This window comes from Mytilus galloprovincialis, chromosome 1 (assembly GCF_965363235.1).
Source record: "Mytilus galloprovincialis chromosome 1, xbMytGall1.hap1.1, whole genome shotgun sequence".
NCBI classification, from domain to species: domain Eukaryota; kingdom Metazoa; phylum Mollusca; class Bivalvia; order Mytilida; family Mytilidae; genus Mytilus; species Mytilus galloprovincialis.
The window spans coordinates 53167669-53188929 of NC_134838.1; the positions used below are offsets into that span (position 1 = coordinate 53167669).

General features: G+C 33.3%; 1 protein-coding gene across 1 annotated transcript; it reads left to right on the forward strand.

Annotated features, from left to right (window-relative positions):
• The first annotated feature begins 365 nt into the window (after nt 1–365).
• On the forward strand, nt 366–3420 carry LOC143078205 (uncharacterized). The gene is made up of 2 exons (XM_076253139.1): nt 366–470; nt 2124–3420. Exon 2 carries the CDS (start codon nt 2137–2139, stop codon nt 3166–3168), a length of 1032 nt encoding a protein of 343 aa, XP_076109254.1. The 5' UTR covers nt 366–470; nt 2124–2136; the 3' UTR covers nt 3169–3420.
• Nucleotides 3421–21261: the final 17841 nt, after the last annotated feature.

The following is a 21261-nucleotide window of genomic DNA, read 5'->3' on the forward strand; positions in this document are numbered from 1 at the left end:
ACGATCAATGCATTTAAATGGAGACATGTAGTTGGAACCCCCCTTTGTCATGGGTTAGGACCTCTTTTTTTAAGATGACTGGATCCGCCCCTGTATACTATATTATACTGAGCTTCCTTTCAGTTATATGTGTCAATCAATTTCAAGAAGAAATTGAAGGTAAGTTCCTTTTGGCGTGGGAACATCACAATACCCAGCGTGAAAAATCTCAGGTAACAGTATATTAGAATTGCCCAAAAAGCCTGTCACACAAGCCCAACAACCCCTTTCTAACCTATAATTCCAACTTTTGATCCCTAACCTTTAATACATGTAACCACTCGAGTGTTGTGTAACTTCTGTTGCTGAGTATACTAGTGTATATACAAAGGAGGCCATGTACATAAACAAATTGTATAACCAAATAACTGATAACTTTGTTATACAGTAGTAGTGTGAGGCCACGGACATACAAGTCACAGTGACTATAGGTAAGTTTTTAGATTTAAATTCAATGTCATTCATTGGTTTTTCTGTGTACTACTACATGTAGTACACATTTTAAAGTGAACTTCATTATATATGGTGTGAAATTTTTAATAATAAATATGAAAAGACAGATCCTATTTTATTAGTGGTATTGCTAATGCAAGCAAACAGTGAGATTCATCACAAGGTGTATTTCTCCGCCAAAATAGTATTCGATAAGAATTTAAGTAAATAATTTACCACAAATCATAATAAAACAACATTTGATCATTTTCAAGAATTAATGCTTCTCGAAATGGCTATAAATTCTTCACTCAATTTTTGTCAGAAAACAGAAATCTACGAATTCAAGAACCCACGAAGATTTTTAACTTTTGTTGAAACCACGGAAATTAATACCTACGTATAAAAGTACTTTCATTTATAATAGTTCGATGTATAATATAAATTATCTGCCTGTATCCATGTTGTCAAACCTAATTGTGGATCTTTCCATATCTGATTTCGACAACTGTTGTTACATTTCGTTGGACACTCATATTAGTGGATGAAGTCATCCTCGAAAACCGCGAAAATTGGTACCCCACGAATAAAAGTATTTCCACAACCAAAAACAACCCAGTTTCATGAACGTCTTAAACGTGGTGTATTATCTAATTTCCTGTTCAATGTATACATAAACTGCCTTTGTTTCACCTGTCCTAAGTCAGGAACCTGATGTTAAGCGGCTGTCCTTTGTTGGTGTGGTTCATAAGTGTTATATAGAATAGACCTGTTAGTCCTGTTTAAATGGTTTTACACTAGTCAATTTTTTGGGGCCCTTTAAAGCTTGATGTTCAGTGTGAGCAAAGGCTCCGTGTTGAAGACCGTACTTTGACCTATAACGGTTTACTTATACAAATTGTGACTTTGAGTTGTCACTCATACCACATCTTCTTATATATATATATACAATACCCGTACTCAGAATGTTTGGATTACTTCACGAAGAGAGTGAATTTTTTCTCTACCTTTCGAAAAAGAGCACTTTATGGGAATACGAATAACACTTTTCGCCCCGAAAATTGAACCATATCTGTGCAAGTGTCTCAGCCTGTCCTCAAAATGAGTTATCATACAAATCCAAGTTTAGGATATGGACTGATCATAAGATACATAATAAATTGATACCATAACCGCCTACCTGAAATTAATTGCACATATTGACAACTTGCTTATTTAATAGATATAGGTAGATGGAGTGTGAGTGTCAATGAGACAACTCTCCATCCAAATAAAAATTTATAAAAGTAAACCATTGTACGGCCTTCAACACGGAGCCTTGGCTCACACAGAACAAAAAGCTATAAAGGGCCCAAAATTACTAGTGTAAAACCATTCAAACGGGAAAACCAACGGTCTAATCTATATAAAAAACGAGAAACGAGAAACACACATAAACAAACTTAAATCTGCTTATACTTGTTACATTTATAAGCTTTTCTCAATTCAGTTGCAATTGACAACAAAGAAGAAGGGCAGTGGTAACGAGCCCAAAAGTCAATGTCTGTACGAGGAGCAGATTTATTCAAAATTGTCGTTTTTAAGGAGCTCCTAAAATATTTTCGGAAATGGTAATTAAGTTACTTCAGCTTTTTTTTTCTTTCTTATTACAGATTAACATCAAAGATGTCAACTTTTCAGCTACCAATTATCGATTTATCTAAATCCAAAACAAATCGAGATGAACTATCGAAACAGATAATTGAAGCACTTGAAAACGTCGGTTTCCTTTATATCGACAATGTAGAAGGGATCGATTTCGAAAAGATGTTTCAGTGTTGTAAGTGGTTTTTCAACCAGCCAATAGAAAAGAAAAGGAAAATCATGCGAAACTTCTGGAATCCAGACAGTAAAAATATTTATAGAGGATACTTTCCGGTTGTCGAAGGTGAACCAAGTAGAAAGGAAGGCTTTGAATTTGGACGTGATGTTTCTTTAGAAAACAAATCCATCGATCCGGAAAACTGGTTCTATGAACGCACTCCATGGCCGGAAGAAGATGGAACATTTCCATTCAAGGAATTTATGCAGGCTCAATACGAAGTTGTTCATTCAGCGGCCATGGAAATTTTGCGTCTCACTGCAAACGCACTTGGCGTGGAAGAAACAGCTTTTATTCATCTTTTTAAAGAAAATCCTTGCAGCACTTTCCGCATGATGCACTACCCGCCATGGGATGGACCACCGCCACCAAACGCGCGCATCGAAGATGGTAAGATTCTGACAACACCGGATCATTCTGACAGTAATTTTCTAACACTTCTTTGTCTATTCAATTATGAAGGACTAGAAGTTGTTGGTCCAGATGGAAATTGGATACCCGTAGCACCGCGTGAAAATAGTTTCGTTATGAACATCGGTGACCTATTTTCTCGGATGATGAATGGTCGATTCAAAGCCACGCGACATCGTGTGTTAGACATCGGAATCGATCGATATTCTGTTCCGTTCTTTCTTGAACCTGCATATGAAAGTGACATCGGTGTGAACTACATGTCACAGTACATAAAAGGCGGACCGGAACATATTCCTGAAAAGTATGGACATTACATGGTCAATATGGTCAAGTATGTCCGCAAATATTTTGAATACAAAGTTCTGCCAGACTTTGAAAATGTGAAAGAAAAATATTATGGTAAGGGACAAAAAGACATATAAATTAGTGTTACTGTTTTAGTGAGAGAATACTAATTTAAAAGAATTATGAAATGTAAAATTGGTTCTTTTATATAAACTGTTAGTTTTTCTGTTTAATAATTTCTTGCACTAAATTTTAACATAGAAGAAAAACAAACACAGTTGTGAATTTATTATGTTATATATACTATTAGTTTGATCGTTCGATCTAGACATATATAGTGACTAAAATGTTTATCACTTATCATAAATAAATAAAAATGATAAAAGTAATCCGATCTGGTTTTCGAACTATATGTACTTTCCGAACCAGAGCAAACTTGTTCAAACTGACTTTAGAAGAGTTATACGTGTTACTTCTTCATTTGCAAATATGTACTATTATAAAGATATAGGAATATGTTGTGTGAGTGCCAATGAGACAACTCTCCATCCAAATAACATTTTAAAAAAGTAAACCATTACAGGTCAATGTACGGCCTTCAACACGGAGCCTTGGCTCACACCGAACCACAAGCTATTTGTCCAGTCAAACTAAGTTTTAACCTCAAACTAATTGCAACAGAAAATGTTTTAGTTCTAATCTATGGCATGAAGCCCTAAATATATATCTACAGAACAAAAGTCCCATAAAATCTAACTTGAGGAAAACTCAAAATCAGCATTTTATATTTCCTATGGAAATTAAAATTGGAATGGGAGATAACTCCGCATAAATGAGTCTTCTTTTGTCAGTTTTTGGTTGATTTTTTTAAAAATTTATGTAAAGGATGATACTTTGATGGGGTTATAAGTTCATATTTGACTATATTATATAATCTCCTGCTCATGATATGTACAAATCCGAAGTATTATGGGTATATTTTTTTGTGTGCATTCTTCATAGAAGAAATTGAAAATTTGTGGCTTTGTGACCATTTTGAAAAAATAATGTGAAAATTTGGTATTTTTTATATCTGTATATTATATTTGTTCAGCATCTACCTTGTTATTAAATGAAAATTTAAACAACAAAAAGAAGAATATATGCTTAAATATTTTTTATTAAATTTGAGATTCTTTACCTTGACATGTTGAAAAATTCAATAAATGGTCAACTAATGAATTATGAAATCTAGATTGTAGCTTGATAAAAGATATGAACATTTAGAGTTGTTTGTTATACGCTACAGGCGGCTAAAATATCAAGAATCAATACATTCTATTTAATAGAAGCGGCAAAGTTAGAATTTTGTATCAATTTTTATTGATAGTTCTGCCTTTTTTTGCAGAGTTATCTCCCTTTTCAATTCAAATCTCCATAGGAATTTTAAATCGTGATTTTTTAGTCTTCCTTTAGTAGAATTTTATGGGACTTTTTTCTGTGTATATTTTGGGTATAATGCTAAAGATTAAAACTTAAAAATCTTCTGTTGCAATTACTTTAAGGTTAGGGTCAAATTTATGTTAGATTGACTGAACTATATATATCATATGCACTATCATGTTCGCACATTATCATAGCTAAATTGTATGACGGAAAACTAGATCATGTCACAACAATATGTGAATTTAGATATTATAAATGTGTTTTGTCAATCCGTACATATAGTGTTGTCCCTTGTGACATATATTTACAGTTTCAGGGCATGGTAACGATTTGTTTTGCCGTTCTGAAAATAATATTTCATTAAAGAAATTGCCTGTTAAATTTCACCTGAATCAATGAAAAAAAAATGAAATGTATTGAGAAGTTAAAAAAAAAAGCATTTGTAATTCAACATGGTATGCGTTCATGCTGCACCGATTTCAAATCGGAAACACTGTTGCTCTCCGTTCCTACTACAAAGCCCTTGTAAGTATGTAAACTTGATTAGCTTATTATGCAAATCTTATCCAGTCCATCATGCATTCATTTGACTTAGCTATATACATTCAAACCAATCAGACCAACCCTCTTTAGTACATAAGGGATCCAAAGTTGTGCTGGTTTCGAACTATGTACTTTCCGAACCAGAGCAAGTTCAAACTGACTTAGAGAAGGCTACGTGTCATTTCCTCATTTGCAAATATGTACTTTATCATAATACTTGTACTATCATGTTTGCACATCATCATAGATAAATTGTATGACGGTAGACTCAATCATGTCACAATCATGCGAGAACAGGTGTTATAAATGTATTTGTCAATCCGTACATAGTGTTGTACCTTGTGACATATAATTACAGTTGCAAGCATGTTAACGATTTTTTTGCCGTTTATAAAACATAAATTAAAATGTTTTATTATTCCACGTGAATTTTTGAAAAAAAATTAAATATATTGAGAAGTTAAAAAACTTCAAATTTGTATTTGTAATTCTACATGGTAGAATTTTAATTTAAGTTCTTGTAACAACTGTCTATTCCTGAATTGGTAGTGAAGTTGGTATAGACATTTTCCGAAGAAAACGGCGGGTTAGATCCGGTTGTTTAGTTAGATAAACCTCCAACTTTATGACAATTGTTTATAGTTTATAGTACCATTATATTAACTAAATTGGAAGAACAACCCAAACAAACGTAATAGGTCAATGTGACAATACTTGGAATCCAGTCGTCATAACTGTGTACACTTACTTCACATACATACAACACAACTGACTTAAAATATACAAACAAACATACTAATAATCTTTATCGGACCACAGATGAATTATCACGTTGTGATTGGTGACGTCATCTATTAATGTTGTTGATGAAAACGCCGCACAAAAAGACCAGCGTCCGATAAATTCGTTATACGGTTAACTACTGACCCCCTACGGATCCATAGAGGGTGAATAAAATTCATAGGGGACTCGGCCTCCGGCCTCACCCCCTATGGATTTTACTAACCCTCTATGGATCCGTAGGGGTCAGTAGCGAACCATATAACTTATATTATCGCACCGCGGGTAACATACCACGTTGTGATTGGTTTAACGCCGTCACGTGGTGATCCCCTATGAGACCGTATGGGGTTAGTAGATTTCATAGGGGGTTCATGACGCGTTAATGGTGACGTCATCTATCGATGTTGTTGTGTTTCATTGTTTATTTTTCAACATAACGCAGCAGAAAAAGTCCAGCGTGCGATAAATTCGTTATACGGTTAACTACTGACCCCCTACGTACCATAGAGGGTGACTAAAATCCATAGGGGATTCGGCCTCCGGCCTCACCCCCTATGAATTTTACTAACCCTCTATGGATCCGTATGGGGTCAGTAGCGAACCATATACCTTATAATAGAAGACGCCAACTGATTCAGCTTAAGTATCTTGACCAAATATTTTGTCAAATAATACATTTTTGTTTATTTTTTGTGCAACGTATTGTAATATTATGTTGGAAATCATCAACGGAACTATTGGAAAAACATTTAAGGGGCTCCTGGGTATAAATCTAATTTTTTTTCCTAATATATGATTTCGCTATATTTTTTTATAAATGAACTTTATCATATACTTAAAAGAAAAATGAAATAAAAAAATGGGGTCACCGTTCATTTAAGCTCACAATCTGCCTCCAGAAGAAGCATACATTTTTTAATGTCCTTTTTTTCTGTTGAACTAATAAGAGAAATAGAGGTAAATTTCGAAATAAAAAAATAACCTAATTACAGAAATCGCTTAAATTTTACAATTATTTAGTTTATGTACAGCTTATTTGAAAACAATAATAAAAAATATAGGTCACCGATGAGTTAAAAAAGATATTTCAAATTTAATGCCAAAAAATTGCATTTTTGCACCAAAGGGAGATAATTTGGAGCTTTTTCAATGATATAAACATTTTAAAAGTCATCTGGACCGAATCGATTTTTTGGGTTGATTTTTGTACCATATCATAAAGTAATAACTAATAGTGCAAAAAATAAAATTTGTAATGAAAAAATAAAGGTTTAATTGTTTGCTGAAATTTTTGTACCCACGAGCCACCTTAATATGGTTGCTTTTATTATATGTATTTCCTGTATCAGTGTCATGAATTAAATACGAAGCGTAAAATGTTGATTAGTTACATGAGTTTTACCTGTTTCATCCATAATCATTGTATACCATTTCATCAATATATGTAACAAATGATATAATTGCAAGCACTTGAATTATGCGAGTGCAACATTTAGATTTTTTAGTAGATGCAATATTTATTTATCATGCCTCTAAATGGCAAGTTAGTTTTTTTCTTCCAAAACATTATTTTTATAAACGGCATTTGTTATCATGGTTATTGTCTTTCTTGTTGTGGGAATGTATAAATAGCCGGCCACATCCAGTCTGTGTTTGTACGACGTTTTTCTTTAAAAAAATGATTTTTAAGTATTTTAACAGAAGCGTCTTATCTAATGAATATTAAGACTTATTATGGTTATTTGATTATAGTTACGTGTAATATGTTTTATAATATAAAACAATGTAAAACTAGGTCCATTTGATCGTGGTATATACGAAGAAGCTTCAGAAATTTCTCGTTGAACTGGCTTCACATAAAATACTTGAGATATAAGTTAGGATAAACAGCGGAAAAGAACACAACAATTTAGAGATCGTCCGACTGATCTTATCAGTTGCAACTTGGCAATATAATTGCGATACTACAACATGATAGACAATTCAAAATGATTGTGATAATATGCACCCAGGATTCTACTACGTCAAAATTACCTCCCCGTTACGCCAGTTCATTTTTACAATCGTAGAAATTGAAGCTATTGTAGGGATAACGCTGCTACTTAAGCTCTTGAAAACCGATAATTTTATCCACATAGCATATGTCAGTTGTATTTTAAAAGACAAATGTATCTTTTAGCTAATGATCATCAGTTAATGTTCTTGTCTGCATTGAGTCAACTTAAAACTATTGTCTGATCATTTGAAAAAAATAATTATTTCGTGGAAGGGCAGACTAAAAAAATCAGTAGTTGAAGACTATAAACCCTAATTACCACACACAATTTTTTTTCTCAAAGATATGCATTTTTAAGATCCAACTTAAAAGACTGTCGTTAAGTACTTTTCTCTGAAATCTCTCTAATAATTCAGAAAAGTTTTACATAATTTATACTTAACTATTATAGTACATAATCGGCCAACACCTACAGTTTTTTAAAGTTTGATCAGTCTTGTTCTTTGATAAAAAAATCAATATTAGAAAACCATGTAGTAATTATTTTACATGTGAATCTTTATTACAAATGTACGCATCATATAATAAACCATCCTTTGTGTTCACTAACACTACAAACCATTAAAGTCTGAAATGGCCTATATCTGTACTCGACTGTACTGATTTTTACTCGACCAGTCTGAATTGGTCTGACTTTTACTTGACATTACTCGACCCCAGTCTGAACCATATTTGACTGTACTGAATCAAACTTGACCCTTATCTTTGCTGTTGAAAATAGTCTGAACTATTACTCGACCAGTCTGAACCAGTCTTAACCCATTCTTGACATGTACTCGACCTATTTTTCCAGTCTAAACCATACTTAACCAAAGGTCTGAACAATAATCGACCAGTCTGAACCATACTAGACCAAAAACCCTCTACTTTTTTAACTGTTTAAATAAATCTTTTTTTAACTGACATATATATAACAACAGCCAACAAAATTTATAAAAGATTTTAACCTTATATAAGAAATATATCTCTGATTATATTTAGGTTAAAAAAAATATATTATATATAACTTATATCAAAAAAGGGATAAAATTGAATAAATAAATAAAATTATTTTTCTGATTAGTGGTGAAATATAAAGTATAACCTCTGCTTGGGGCAAACTCATAAATAAGATCACACCTGGTTAGAGGTATTAAATTCTAAATAACATTGATTCAAAATTGCAACATCCTGTTTAAATTAAATAACAAGGCCTTTCGAATATACATGTATGTACTAGATAAGTAATACACGAATTTAAGAAAATAGGGCTTTCTTTTTACCTGTAAAACACACATGTACTGAGTTAATTAGAACATATTAAAGTGTTTTATGTATGCCATGTTAATTTGACAAAAAATACTTAAATTAATTTAAACAATTTTTTATTGTTACTTTGGAATACATTTCCTTTTTTAAAAAGGTTATCAAGGATTGCTAGGGAAATTCTACTATAAGGATTATATTAAATTCTTGGTTTAATAAAACAAAACAATTAAGCTCTCATTTTTTTAAAATTTATTAAGTTGTTTTATATACTATTTTATATATATCTTAATAAAAAAACATTCACTGCATTAAGTCAACAGACAACATAAATCTATACTAGGCTTAAGTTAATGGTGAAAATAGTCCAATTACCATAAAATACTTCCGAAATATTCATAAGATTAGAATAATATTGAAAATATTAGTCACAATTCATTTTTTTAGATTATTTGATCAGCTTGTTTCATTTATATTTTAAAAGTTGATATATATTATTATGTAAGTGTTGATTAATATTGAGTTGAAGTTATATTATAATTGATTATTGTGAAATTTTAATTTCAATACTGTATTGAATACATTTTAAATTTCAAGTTGTTGTTTAAATTTCATTTTTTTAAAAAAAAATCCTAAATTGATAAAATTCAGTTAATAGATACAAAGAATAGGTCGTTTGGTTAAGACTTGGTCGAGTATGGTTGAGACTAGGTCAAGTACGGTTGAGACTAGGTCGAGTATGGTTCAGACTAGGTCGAATACGGTTCAGACTTGGTCGAGTACAGTTTAGACTCGTATAAAACGGTTAAGTACTGGTCAAGTACACATTCAGACTGTTAAGTATGGTTCAGAATTCAGTCGAGTATTATCAAGTAAATCTCAGACGAATTCAGACTGGTCGAGTAAAACTCAGTACAGTCGAGTACAGATATAGGCCATTTCAGACTTTTAATGGTTTGTAGTGTAACCTATGAACATAATTTGATATTGCCAATAAAATTGAAAAATATATAGGAAATCTTCATAATTAATACATAGAATCCAAGTTACTTGCTTTGCTGTTAATCCCAAGAATATATTTCATAAATTCTGTGTGTGATTTTTCAAGTCTTTTGAATAAACCTTTTTCTAAAATTTAATCGTTCTACTTCTTCCATGCAACTGAAGTGGTTAAAACATTCCCCATATTCCAATGTCATACATTAAAAGAGGGACGAAAGATACAAGAGGGACAGTAAAACACATAGATTGAAAATAAACTGACAACACATTAGCTAAAAATAAAAAGACAAACAGACAAATAATAGTACACAAGACACAACATAGAAAACTAAAATCTAAGCAACACGAACCCCACCAAAAACTGGGGGTGATCTCAGGTGCCCCGGAACGGTAAGCATACCCTGCTCCACATGTGGCACCCGTCGTGTTGCTTATGTTATTACAAATCCGGTAAATAGTCTAATTCGGTAGGTCACATTCGTGAAAATTGGTTTAATTGTATGTTCATAATGGTGCATTAAATTGAGACACTAGGATTTGATGATGCAAGACAATGTTGTAATCCAAAACAAGCTTTCATAGGCTTCTTGTATAGTTCATCTTTACACTGTATAAATTTACCACTGTATATCTACATGCATCATATACAAGAAATTGTTATTCATTTATAAACTAGAAGTTTTATAAAAAAAAAATCCGAAGAGAAAAGTTATGTGTGGTTTTAAAGATGTTTGAGCCAAGGCTTCGTGTTGAAGGCCGTATTTTGACTTTTACGCTTCGTTGTTTCATTGGCACAAATACCATTTCGATCCCTTACATCACTGAAGAGACATTAATTGTCGAAATCCGGATCTGGTGTACAAAACAAATTGACACCTCTTGTTTGTGGTATAACATTTTGGCCGCAAGTTGATTGTTTTCTGTTCAGTATTGAAATAATATAAAGATTCATTTTGTTACATCTTGTGACCAATTTATTTGGCAATCGCCAATGGCAGTCAGCAGACTTCAAGAACATCAGTTGTTCGACCTGTTAGTCAAATGCGTTTTGTTAAAATATACTTTTTTTCACTTTTTTGGTCTTTCGGACAATGTTGTCTGTGCTGTATTTAGACCCTTCTACAACGATATTCGTTTACATGCACACGTTTGGAAATTACAGTTTTTATCCAACGCAATCATACGTTTAAACGTAGTTTTCAAATTAGACTTGTTTATATTTTTTTGTTTGGGCTTGTATCATATTTTCCCTCCGGTTTATAGGTCATTATAAAAAAAGTGCAAATTTCATCGAGGTAATATTTGAAAAATGATGTCATTGTCTAAAACATTTAAATGTGTCCCTCTATTCTATAGTATGGTAGCAACGATATGCAGAAATATGCAATGGAAAAAGTGGAGAGTTCCTTCAATTTTAACAATTTTAGGTCATCCTCTGATAGAGTTGTGTCAATGGTGTTACCAATCTAAAACATACATTTAGGTACTAAATATTATTGTGAAAGATCAAACAACTGTCCCAATTTGTTGTAATGGTCAAAATTACTATTAATTGACATTAATCATATAGCTATACATTCTATTTAAAGGTAAAGGAGATGAGAAAGTAATTGAATTTTGCAGTCTAGAAATACAAAATATGCCCCTCATTTTTGATAAAGTTGCAGTAAAGAAATTGGGGAATTAATTTGGTTCCTGTTCCATATACTTACAAAATACTCTTTTGATTATGTGATCGTAATACAGAATGATAATATAGTTTCCTTGTTTGGACTAACTTAAGAAATATTATCATTTGAAGCTCGTATACCATGTTAATAGTACAATAAAGATAAAACGAAGGGTTAACCGTTTTCCATCCAACCACTATTAAAATACTTCAAAATAGAAAACAATTAGCACTTAAGAAATCCCTTGTCATTTACAAGTAGCATACTTAGAATAGAATATTTACGCTTTGCGACAATATTGACTCGTATATCATATATTTAATCACAAACCTGTTTATTTAATCCCCACAATTATAGATGAATACTTTAAAGACACATACTCACGTACATAGATACATGTATATGCTCAACTTTAATAACTACATATGAATATATACTGCCTTACACTAGATCGACATATGCTCAGTAGGATTTTGACGTGCTTCATCACACGATAACAGGACTCGTAAAAGGAAGACCTATCAATCTAGTCAACCACAGTTGACCAATCTACACTCATATTTCTTAATGTCTAATCGGCGGGAAAACAGCCAACACCTGTTTTAAAGTCTGCCTTTTCATAAAGCTTATAACCGATACTAATACCTCCTGTACTCTAGGTCTGACTAAGAAAGAAGATTCATACCTGGTATTCAAAAATAAAAGTCGTTACAAAAAAGATAAAATTATGAATACAAATGTGTCAAAAATATAAAAATAAACTTAATGTTACATGGAACGATATCATTCAATTGCCATTTACATGATTTAACAATAAATGCAAAGAACAGATCGTACATACACGTTTTAATCCGCTTTTCTTTCAAAACTCTTATTTTCGAGAAAACCGGCAAAATATAAGAGTGTTAGAGAGAGAGAATAGAGCCGAACGATACCAATATAAAAAAGAAGATGTGGTATGATTGCCAATGAGACAACTATCCACAAAAGACCAAAATGACACAGACATTTTAAAACAACTATAGGTCACCGTACGGCCTTCAACAATGAGCAAAGCCCATACCGCATAGTCAGCTATAATAGGCCCCGATAAGACAATGTAAAACAATTCAAACGAGAAAACTAACGGCCTTATTTATGTAAAAAAATGAACGAAAAACAAATATGTAACACATAAACAAACGACAACCACTGAATTACAGGCTAGGTTACACTCAAAACTGACAAGTGAAAAACAAATTACAACGCAATGATGAAAACGAAAGACAAAAAAATGATGAGCAAATTCATAAAACACTACATGTATACACATTTAAACAGCAACTCGTTCCCCACAGCAAACTGGATTGTATGAGGCTTCCAACCTCCATATTCAGAACCAGCAAGCACACGTGCAGAAATATACGTACACATGCATGACGATGTATTCAAATGTCTGCGCTGTTCTTTTTAAGCATACCCAACCATCACCAGAAACGATGGACAGAATTCTAGCAACTATATATGGACAATGTATTGGGGATGCAATAGGACTTCTTTTCTGAATTTTTATCAAAGGATGAAGCAAAGATGGTGAATATTGTTTTAGCTTTCTAGTTACTCTATGGATATCAAAATACGCCCGTTGGTCACAAACAGTTATTGATAGTATAAATAAAGAAAATGAACGAATTAATAGGTCATGATATTCTAAGTCTTATCCTGTGTTATACCCGGTCCCGATCAGTATTGAGTTTTTACTTTGCACTGTAAAAAGAGTGTTTCGGTAATAGAGATGTTGGTATGCCATTTTTGCTGGATATTTTATTATATGAGATTGAAAAAAGTGAGAATCAGGAAAGTTTTTAATGAAAAGGTAAATGAGATTCATACTTTATAACGCCATAGGCAGATTTCCTCTTCACAGTACTCACCAGTGGCGCTCGAATTAAATTATTAGGACAGTTAAATCAACAACGATGTTAAGGAAAATTGAAAACAAAAAAGTTAAAAACGTTGTGCTAACCCTGATAAATGCAATCTATGCCTCAGATCAGAATCCTAGTGATTCGACAGATCATAAAATATGAACAGTAAATTTACAAAAAAAGGACTATATAGCTGATATTTCATGTCAGCACAAGACTACTGGGCAGGTGAAACCATCATGAAAGAAATATCAACCAGCATTAACATCGAACCATTGGTTGTAAAAAATAATCAGAAGTACAAGAAACTGATATCGCTTTTATTTTGTGAGTTTGGAGGTTAATTCAAGTAAGGATATTACAATGTTTTTAGCAAGAAAACTGTAATAAAACGAATTGATGGCAGGCTGATCATATATAAACAACCTCTTTAACGCATATACGTTCGTCCTTATAATATAAATGGGTACATACTGATGTCCCATTCTATAATAAGTGTATCGTTTGTAAAGGATACAAATAGAAAATTGAAACCCAGAAATCTTATAGAAAAAATATTTCCCACAAACAGAAACATATTGAGTGTGCATAAAACTACTTTTAAAGTTAAGATTTTTTTTCCGAACGGATGGATTTTTTTAACATGTCCTACGATAAATTAGTACAATGTACTACGAATTTATATTGTAACTTAAGTGGTTTTATGCTTACGGAACCAGTTCAAGGAAATGAATCGCACCATCGTTAATGAAACCGCCACAAAGCAGCACAAAATAATGCAAAAACAACTATAGGTTAATATAAATTTTCCAAAAAAATAATTTGACAAGGATGCATATTTATTTCTAGGAATATAGATCATTGGCAGTGGTAAATTATTTGTGTACTTACTTTCCCATCTAATTTATTAGGTCTTTCCACTTTTCCGTGGAAAGACCTATTGCTTTTGTTCTGATTATTATTTTTTTTCTTCAGCCTAATTTTTCTTATTCTAATTGTTCTTGTGCTTATTGTTGTTTCGCAAGATGTCTCTTAGATATTTGGTATATGATATTGAACAGTTTATACGCTTTTAAAACTGACACCGTTGAACCGAAGACTTTACGTTGTAAGAGTTATCTCCCCAAACACTGTTTCTTGTGTCCACTACTCCCTCACAACCGTTAAAGATTACGACAAATTTATTTTACCATATTGCAAGTTATATCTTCAGGATTAAGGGTATTATTTGAACCGAAGCTATCCGGAGACTCCATATGAGAGTTATTTCCCCTTATGCTTTTGATATAAGTAATTTGCATTTGTAAATGGAATTCCAAAAATGTTAGGGACCTAGGGTCATTAGATTTGATGTCCTTGGTCCAAAAAAAGAAAGAAAATTAGGTCAAGGTCAAATTCTGAATTCTAAATTTTGATTTTGGCTTATTCTCACCTTTTTTCATAAACCGTACAAGATATTGACTATATGTTTTTATTAATTTGTCATTTGCAACACGTGTTAACTTCAAAATTTTGGTTGAAAAGGTGCGTAGATATTAAATGGGAGTTTTTGCGTAAAGTGATATAACTCATTAACTATGCATATTAAAGACCTCGGGTCTTTTGATTTGAGGTCCTTGCTTTATGACCTTGAAATTGAGAGACTAAATTCATATTTATATATAATAAAGTAAAAGGACTTTGTGCAGGCGCGTATCTGCCTTTACGCAAAAAATCATTTGCTTGCACATGTTTTTCACAAAAAAAAAAAAAAAAAAAAAAAAAACCCTGAAATTGAATTTCGGATAGTCTTTAGTCTTTCCGGATTATCGTGTCTGGCGGTGTCTGTACTTGCAACTACAATCACGACACAAAGTTTAACCCCGGTAGAAATCAAAATAAAAATGAAGAAGCTAGATTTTTATTTTAGCAAGAACTTCTTAGATTTATTTCCCTTACTTATAAGTCAAGACTTAAAAGTAGCCGTTCGATTTCGTATTCCCATTGTCATTTCGTCCAAAAGACTATTGATTCACCTAGGGTATCTGTGTTACAAATGACCTTCTACCGTTGTCGTAGAAACCTCTCATTTGATTTTAAAATGACCCTCGTGAGAAACACCACGGGTGTCTTGCAAGAAGCAGGACCTGCTTACCTTCGGAGCACCGGAGGTCGCCACATTTTTTCGGGGTCCGTGTTTTTCATCTGTAGTTAGTTTTCAATGTTGAAAGTTTTTGCTTGTCATTTTGTGTCTTATCTGTTCCCGGGTTTCCAAATTACGAAACCCACTAGGATGTTACTATCGTTTCTTGAAATATGGTATAGTAAGAAACAAATAGGGTATTTATCATTTTCATCATAAAATGGTCCAAACAAATTTTCGCCTCGCTCCGCTCGGCGATATATGCTTGCACTTTATTTCAACTCAGCTACGCCCCTGTTGTGCATTATGTAACAAGCCATGTGACCTTGAAAAAGCAAACCGGAAGTTACCTTGGGTAAACCGGAAGTGTTTATTTTTTGTACTAATTGCATGTAAAAAAAACTGTGGTGGTAAGGTATGTTAGGGAGGGATAAATCCTACTTGGTAAAAAATCACTCTGATTTATTCCCAAAAACTTTAAAACTGACTATATCAAGATGCTTGATTTTTTGTCGAGCCTGCAACTTTTGTTGCAGAAAGCTCGACATAGGGATAGTGATCCGGCGGCGGCGTTAGCTAACTTTTTAAAAGCTTTATATTTTAGAGGGTGGAAGACCTGGATGCTTCATACTTTGTATATAGATGCCTCATGTTACGAAGTTTCCGTCAGTCACATGTCAAATGTCCTTGACCTCATTTTCATGGTTCAGTGACCACTTGAAAAAAAAGTTCAGATTTTTTGTAATGTTGAATTCTCTCTTATTATAAGTAATAGGATAATTATATTTGGTATGTGCGTACCTTTCAAGGTCCTCATGCCCGTCAGACAGTTTTCACTTGACCTCGACCTCATTTCATGGATCAGTGAACAAGGTTAAGTTTTGGTGGTCAAGTCCATATCTCAGATACTATAAGCAATAGGTCTAGTATATTCGGTGTATGGAAGGACTGTAAGGTGTACATGTCCAACTGGCAGGTGTCATCTGACCTTGACCTCATTTTCATGGTTCAGTGGTTATAGTTAAGTTTTTGTGTTTTGGTCTGTTTTTCTCATACTTTATGCAATAGATCTACTATATTTGTTGTATGGAATGATTGTAAGATGTACATGTCTAGCGGGCAGATGTCATCTGACCTTGACCTCATTTTCATGGTTGAGTGGTCAAAGTTAAGTTTTTGAGTTTTGGTCTTTTTATCTAATACTATATGCCATAGGTCAACTATATTTGGTGTATGGAAATATTTTATGATCTATATGTCAGTCTTGCAGGTTTTATTTGACCTCGACCTCATTTTCACGGTTCATTGCTCAGTATTAAGTTTTTGTGTTTTGGTCTATTTTTCTTAAACTATAAGTAATAGGTCAACTATATTTGTTGTATGGAAGCATTGTTAGCTGTACATGTCTGCCTGGCATGGTTCATCTGACCTTGACCTCATTTTCATGGTTCATTGGTCTTTGTTTAGTTATCTTGGTTAATGCTAAGTTTATGTGACAGTTTTTAATAAAGCTTTATACTTAGGACTATCAACATAATATCAATCATTAGTAAAGAAGGCGAGACATTTCAGCGTGTGCACTCTTGTTTTATTTGTTACGTTATTTATACGATATTTCTGGGGTTGTATTTCCTATCACAATTTCCTTGATAGGGAGTTGCTGCTCACAAGGAATCTATTAAGAGTTCCAAAATGGTGAAATTGAAATCATCCCTTCGTAAATTTAACGGATGCCATCACGATTTGGTTGCAATTGACCGTTATTGAATATCCGTTTCACATATGATAGTGGATATGTTCCTTACCTGTTAACTACAATCCCGTTCCTTTTTCACGAATTTGACCCATCGAATAAGACTTATTACCGGGTTTGTATTAACATGAGCAACACGATGATGTGGAGCAGGATCTGGTTACCCTTCCGGAGCACCTGAGATCACCCCAAGTTTTTGGTGCGGTCGTGTTGTTTAGTCTTTATTTTTCTATGTTGTATTTTGTGTACTATTGTTTGTCTGTCGTTTTCTTTTTTTATCCATGGCATTGTCAGTTTATTTTCGATTTATGAGTTTTACTGTCCCTCTGGTATTTTTCGCCCCTCTTTCAGAATTTCCAGTTTCGAAGTCGACATTTCGCACTCTTGACAACAAATTAACCATATTCACTTTATAAAAATGAGGCTAATTTGTCGATTGTGTTACCTGTAAATTTACTAAAAAAAATAGAAACAAAATATTAGTATGCATTGCTTCAAATATTATATGCTATCTCCTATCATATATTTTTACATATATAAAACAATCTTAGAAAAAGACAAAAAGTAGTCACTCTCAAAGACTCTCCATTATGCAAAACCATTTCCTCCTTAATGCTCTTCAACTTCGTACTCAATTCATTCCAGTATGCTTTACAAAATTTACTTGATTACAATATGCTCTGCAACATCGTACTTGATTCAAGTGGTCTTCAATTTCATATTTGCTTTCCATTCCAATGTTCTTCAACTTCATACTTTATTCCAATGCTCTTCAATATCGTACTTTATTCCAATGCTCCTTAACTCCGTACTTGATTTGTATGTTCCCTAGCTTCGTACTTGATTCCATTGCTCCCTAACTTCGTACTTGATTCCATAGCTCTTCAACTTCGTACCTAACGAAATTCCCTTCAACTTTGTACTTGATTACAATGCTCTTCAACTTCGTACTTGATTACAATGCTCTTCAACTTGGTACTTGATTACAATGCTCTTCAACTTAGTACTTGATTACAATGCTCTTCAACTTGGTACTTGATTACATTGCTCTTCAACTTCGTACTTGATTACAATGCTCTTCAACTTCGTACTTAATTACAATGCTCTTCAACTTCGTACTTAATTACAATGCTCTTCAACTTCGTACTTGATTCCAATGTTCTTCAACTTTGTACTTGATTTGGACTTTTTTTACTTTTTTTTTATTCAAGCGTCACTAATGAGTCTTTTGTGGACTTAACGCACGTCTGGCGTACAGAATTTTAATCCTGGTTTGAACTTTGAAGACTTAATTCATTATTGTATATTTCTTGGCCCTTTTACATGAATTCGCAATGAATAAAATACTCTTTTAAACTAATCAATAAATTAATCTTGGATTTTTTTTTAAGAAATCAACAAGCGGATGTGAATAATTGTATTATTAAATTATAATTACATTAGATGTATGTTTCATTATTATACGTTATTCTGATTGGCTAACTGCACATCACATGTTATTCCGTAAGCAAATGCATCAGACAATAAAATTTATCATTCATGATGACACGAGGTCCCACAATAAAGTGCACAGGTGAAATAAATAAAACTTGATAAAAATCGTGTTTTCATGATCCTAGCTTAAAAAATGTAATTATAAGTATTGAATGCTTCTTTTTGTAACTTTATAGGGTTGTAAAAGCGTTGACCGTGCGTACATTTTTAGAATGAAGCGCTTCCGCGCTTCATACAAAATGTACTTCGGTCAACGCTTTTACACCCCAATAAATTTACAAAAATAAGCATTCAATTCTTAAATAACTACCTGTGTGACAAAAATGCAGATTAGGCATAAGACAATATTTGTAATATATCGTTGAATTGTAATCCATGATTAATTACCCATTTGAACAATACGTTAACGAAAACTACATATACAATCATCCTTTTATCCTCGGTTGTTACGAGACGCGTTAATTGTTGCTAGGGTGCTCTCTTCGAGGTCCGCGCTCTTGGTATATAAAGACACTGATTTATAGTGCGAGTTTGCTCATTTATTAATTGGCCAACGACGGATGAACATCGGAAAGTGAATACCAGCCAATAAAGTAGTTTAAAAGGAAAGTTTGTAAACCTAGTTTGAGTTGAAAGCTTGTGGTTTTGAAGCAAGCGGTTTTTGATGTCTTTACGATTGTTGCAAGCTACCGGGTTGTTCCGATACTGTAATTTCCCCCGGGAATGGTCGCAGTCCCTCGAACAGGTGGATTGTAAAATTCTGGTGACTTTAGTGCTTCGGAGACTTAAGTATTACAATTATTGCAAGCTACCGCGTTGTTCCGAAACTGTAATTTCTCTCGGGAATGGTCGCAGTCCCTCGAACAGATAGCTTGTAATAATCTGGTTACTACTTATGTGCTCCGGAGACTAGGTGCTTCAAAACTAGTTGTCTCAGGAACTATGTGCTTCAGATACTAGTCGTCTCAAAGACTGGGTGTCTCAGAACTAGGTGTTTCAGGAACCTAGGATTTTTGAAGCTTGTTCTTAAGTTTAATATAATTGTTTGTCAAATCAGTTGGGACCTCGGAATCAGTGAAAGGATCAAGGATAAATTGAGGTTCTAGTTTTCAGACTACTTTTTGATAAAAAGTTATTTGTGTAAATAGTGTTATTTCTTTATTAAGTTTCAAAGTTGGTCTTGTAGTTTTAAGTAAAGCCTCCAAGTTGTAGTTAGGTTTTTGAGTTAATTAAAAGATTGATATTGGAGTATCTCAGATTCTGTGAAAACGGATACGAACATATAGTTCATAAGCCAAACACGTTACAAAATTGGTTAGCAGCGGTGGGATCTGAGAAACTTCAGTATTATATGTAAATAATCACATTGTTTAATTGTCATTATTTCCTATTTGTCCTTAATTGCAAGAAGCAACAGACTGTTTTGTAAATACATTTGTTTAATAAAATATATTTGGAAAATTGTTTAATTTATTCTTCAACTGCATGTTTTTAAGTAGCTCTACTGTTTTGTCGCTAGCGTCACTGTTGGTCCCGTCTCTAGTTATAGCCCTTGAAAAGCCCTTCCCATTATCTTGCTTAATTTCGGCCTTATTAAAAGCTTCAGGTTCAACAGCGTGTCGAATCGAGTCCCGAACATACAAAGAAGATAAAATGTTGTATGACCCTTACAGGGTCGAAACAAGAAATTTGACCAGGGAGTTAGATAGATTAAACAAGGAAATAGAGTGCTTAAGATCTAAGAGTTTTGAGAATGCCCCAGACTTTTCTCAGTCAACTTCTATCAATCAATCAACATGGCCAAGACAATCTGACTCTGGATTTCGTACTTCCATTGTTCCAGACCCCGACTTTGGTACAGGCAGCAATATACTCCAAAGTTCAAATGTTGGGAAAGGGGCGGCTAAGTCAAAAGTTATGCCACGGCCTGCAATACCTGATAAACATATCCCAGCTTCGATAAAGTTAGCTCCAGAGATGAAAAATTATTCAGACTCTGTTTTCGAGACAAATTTTGTTACTGAAAGGTTAAAGAAAAATTTGCCAAAACCACAAGATAAATTAGGTGCATATAGGGGAGACAACAAAAGCAAAAATGTCATAAAGCCCGCTACGTTTGACGGTCAAGGATCATTGATAGATGACAAGTCTCATTTTGATGCCTGTTCGCGTATAAATGGCTGGACAGAGTCATAAAAGGGTTTATATTTGGCAGTCTCATTGAGAGGAC

Excerpts from the sequence above, each read along its gene's own strand:
- LOC143078205 (XM_076253139.1), top strand. The coding sequence starts at position 2,137 with ATGTCAACTTTTCAGCTACCAATTATCGATTTATCTAAATCCAAAACA.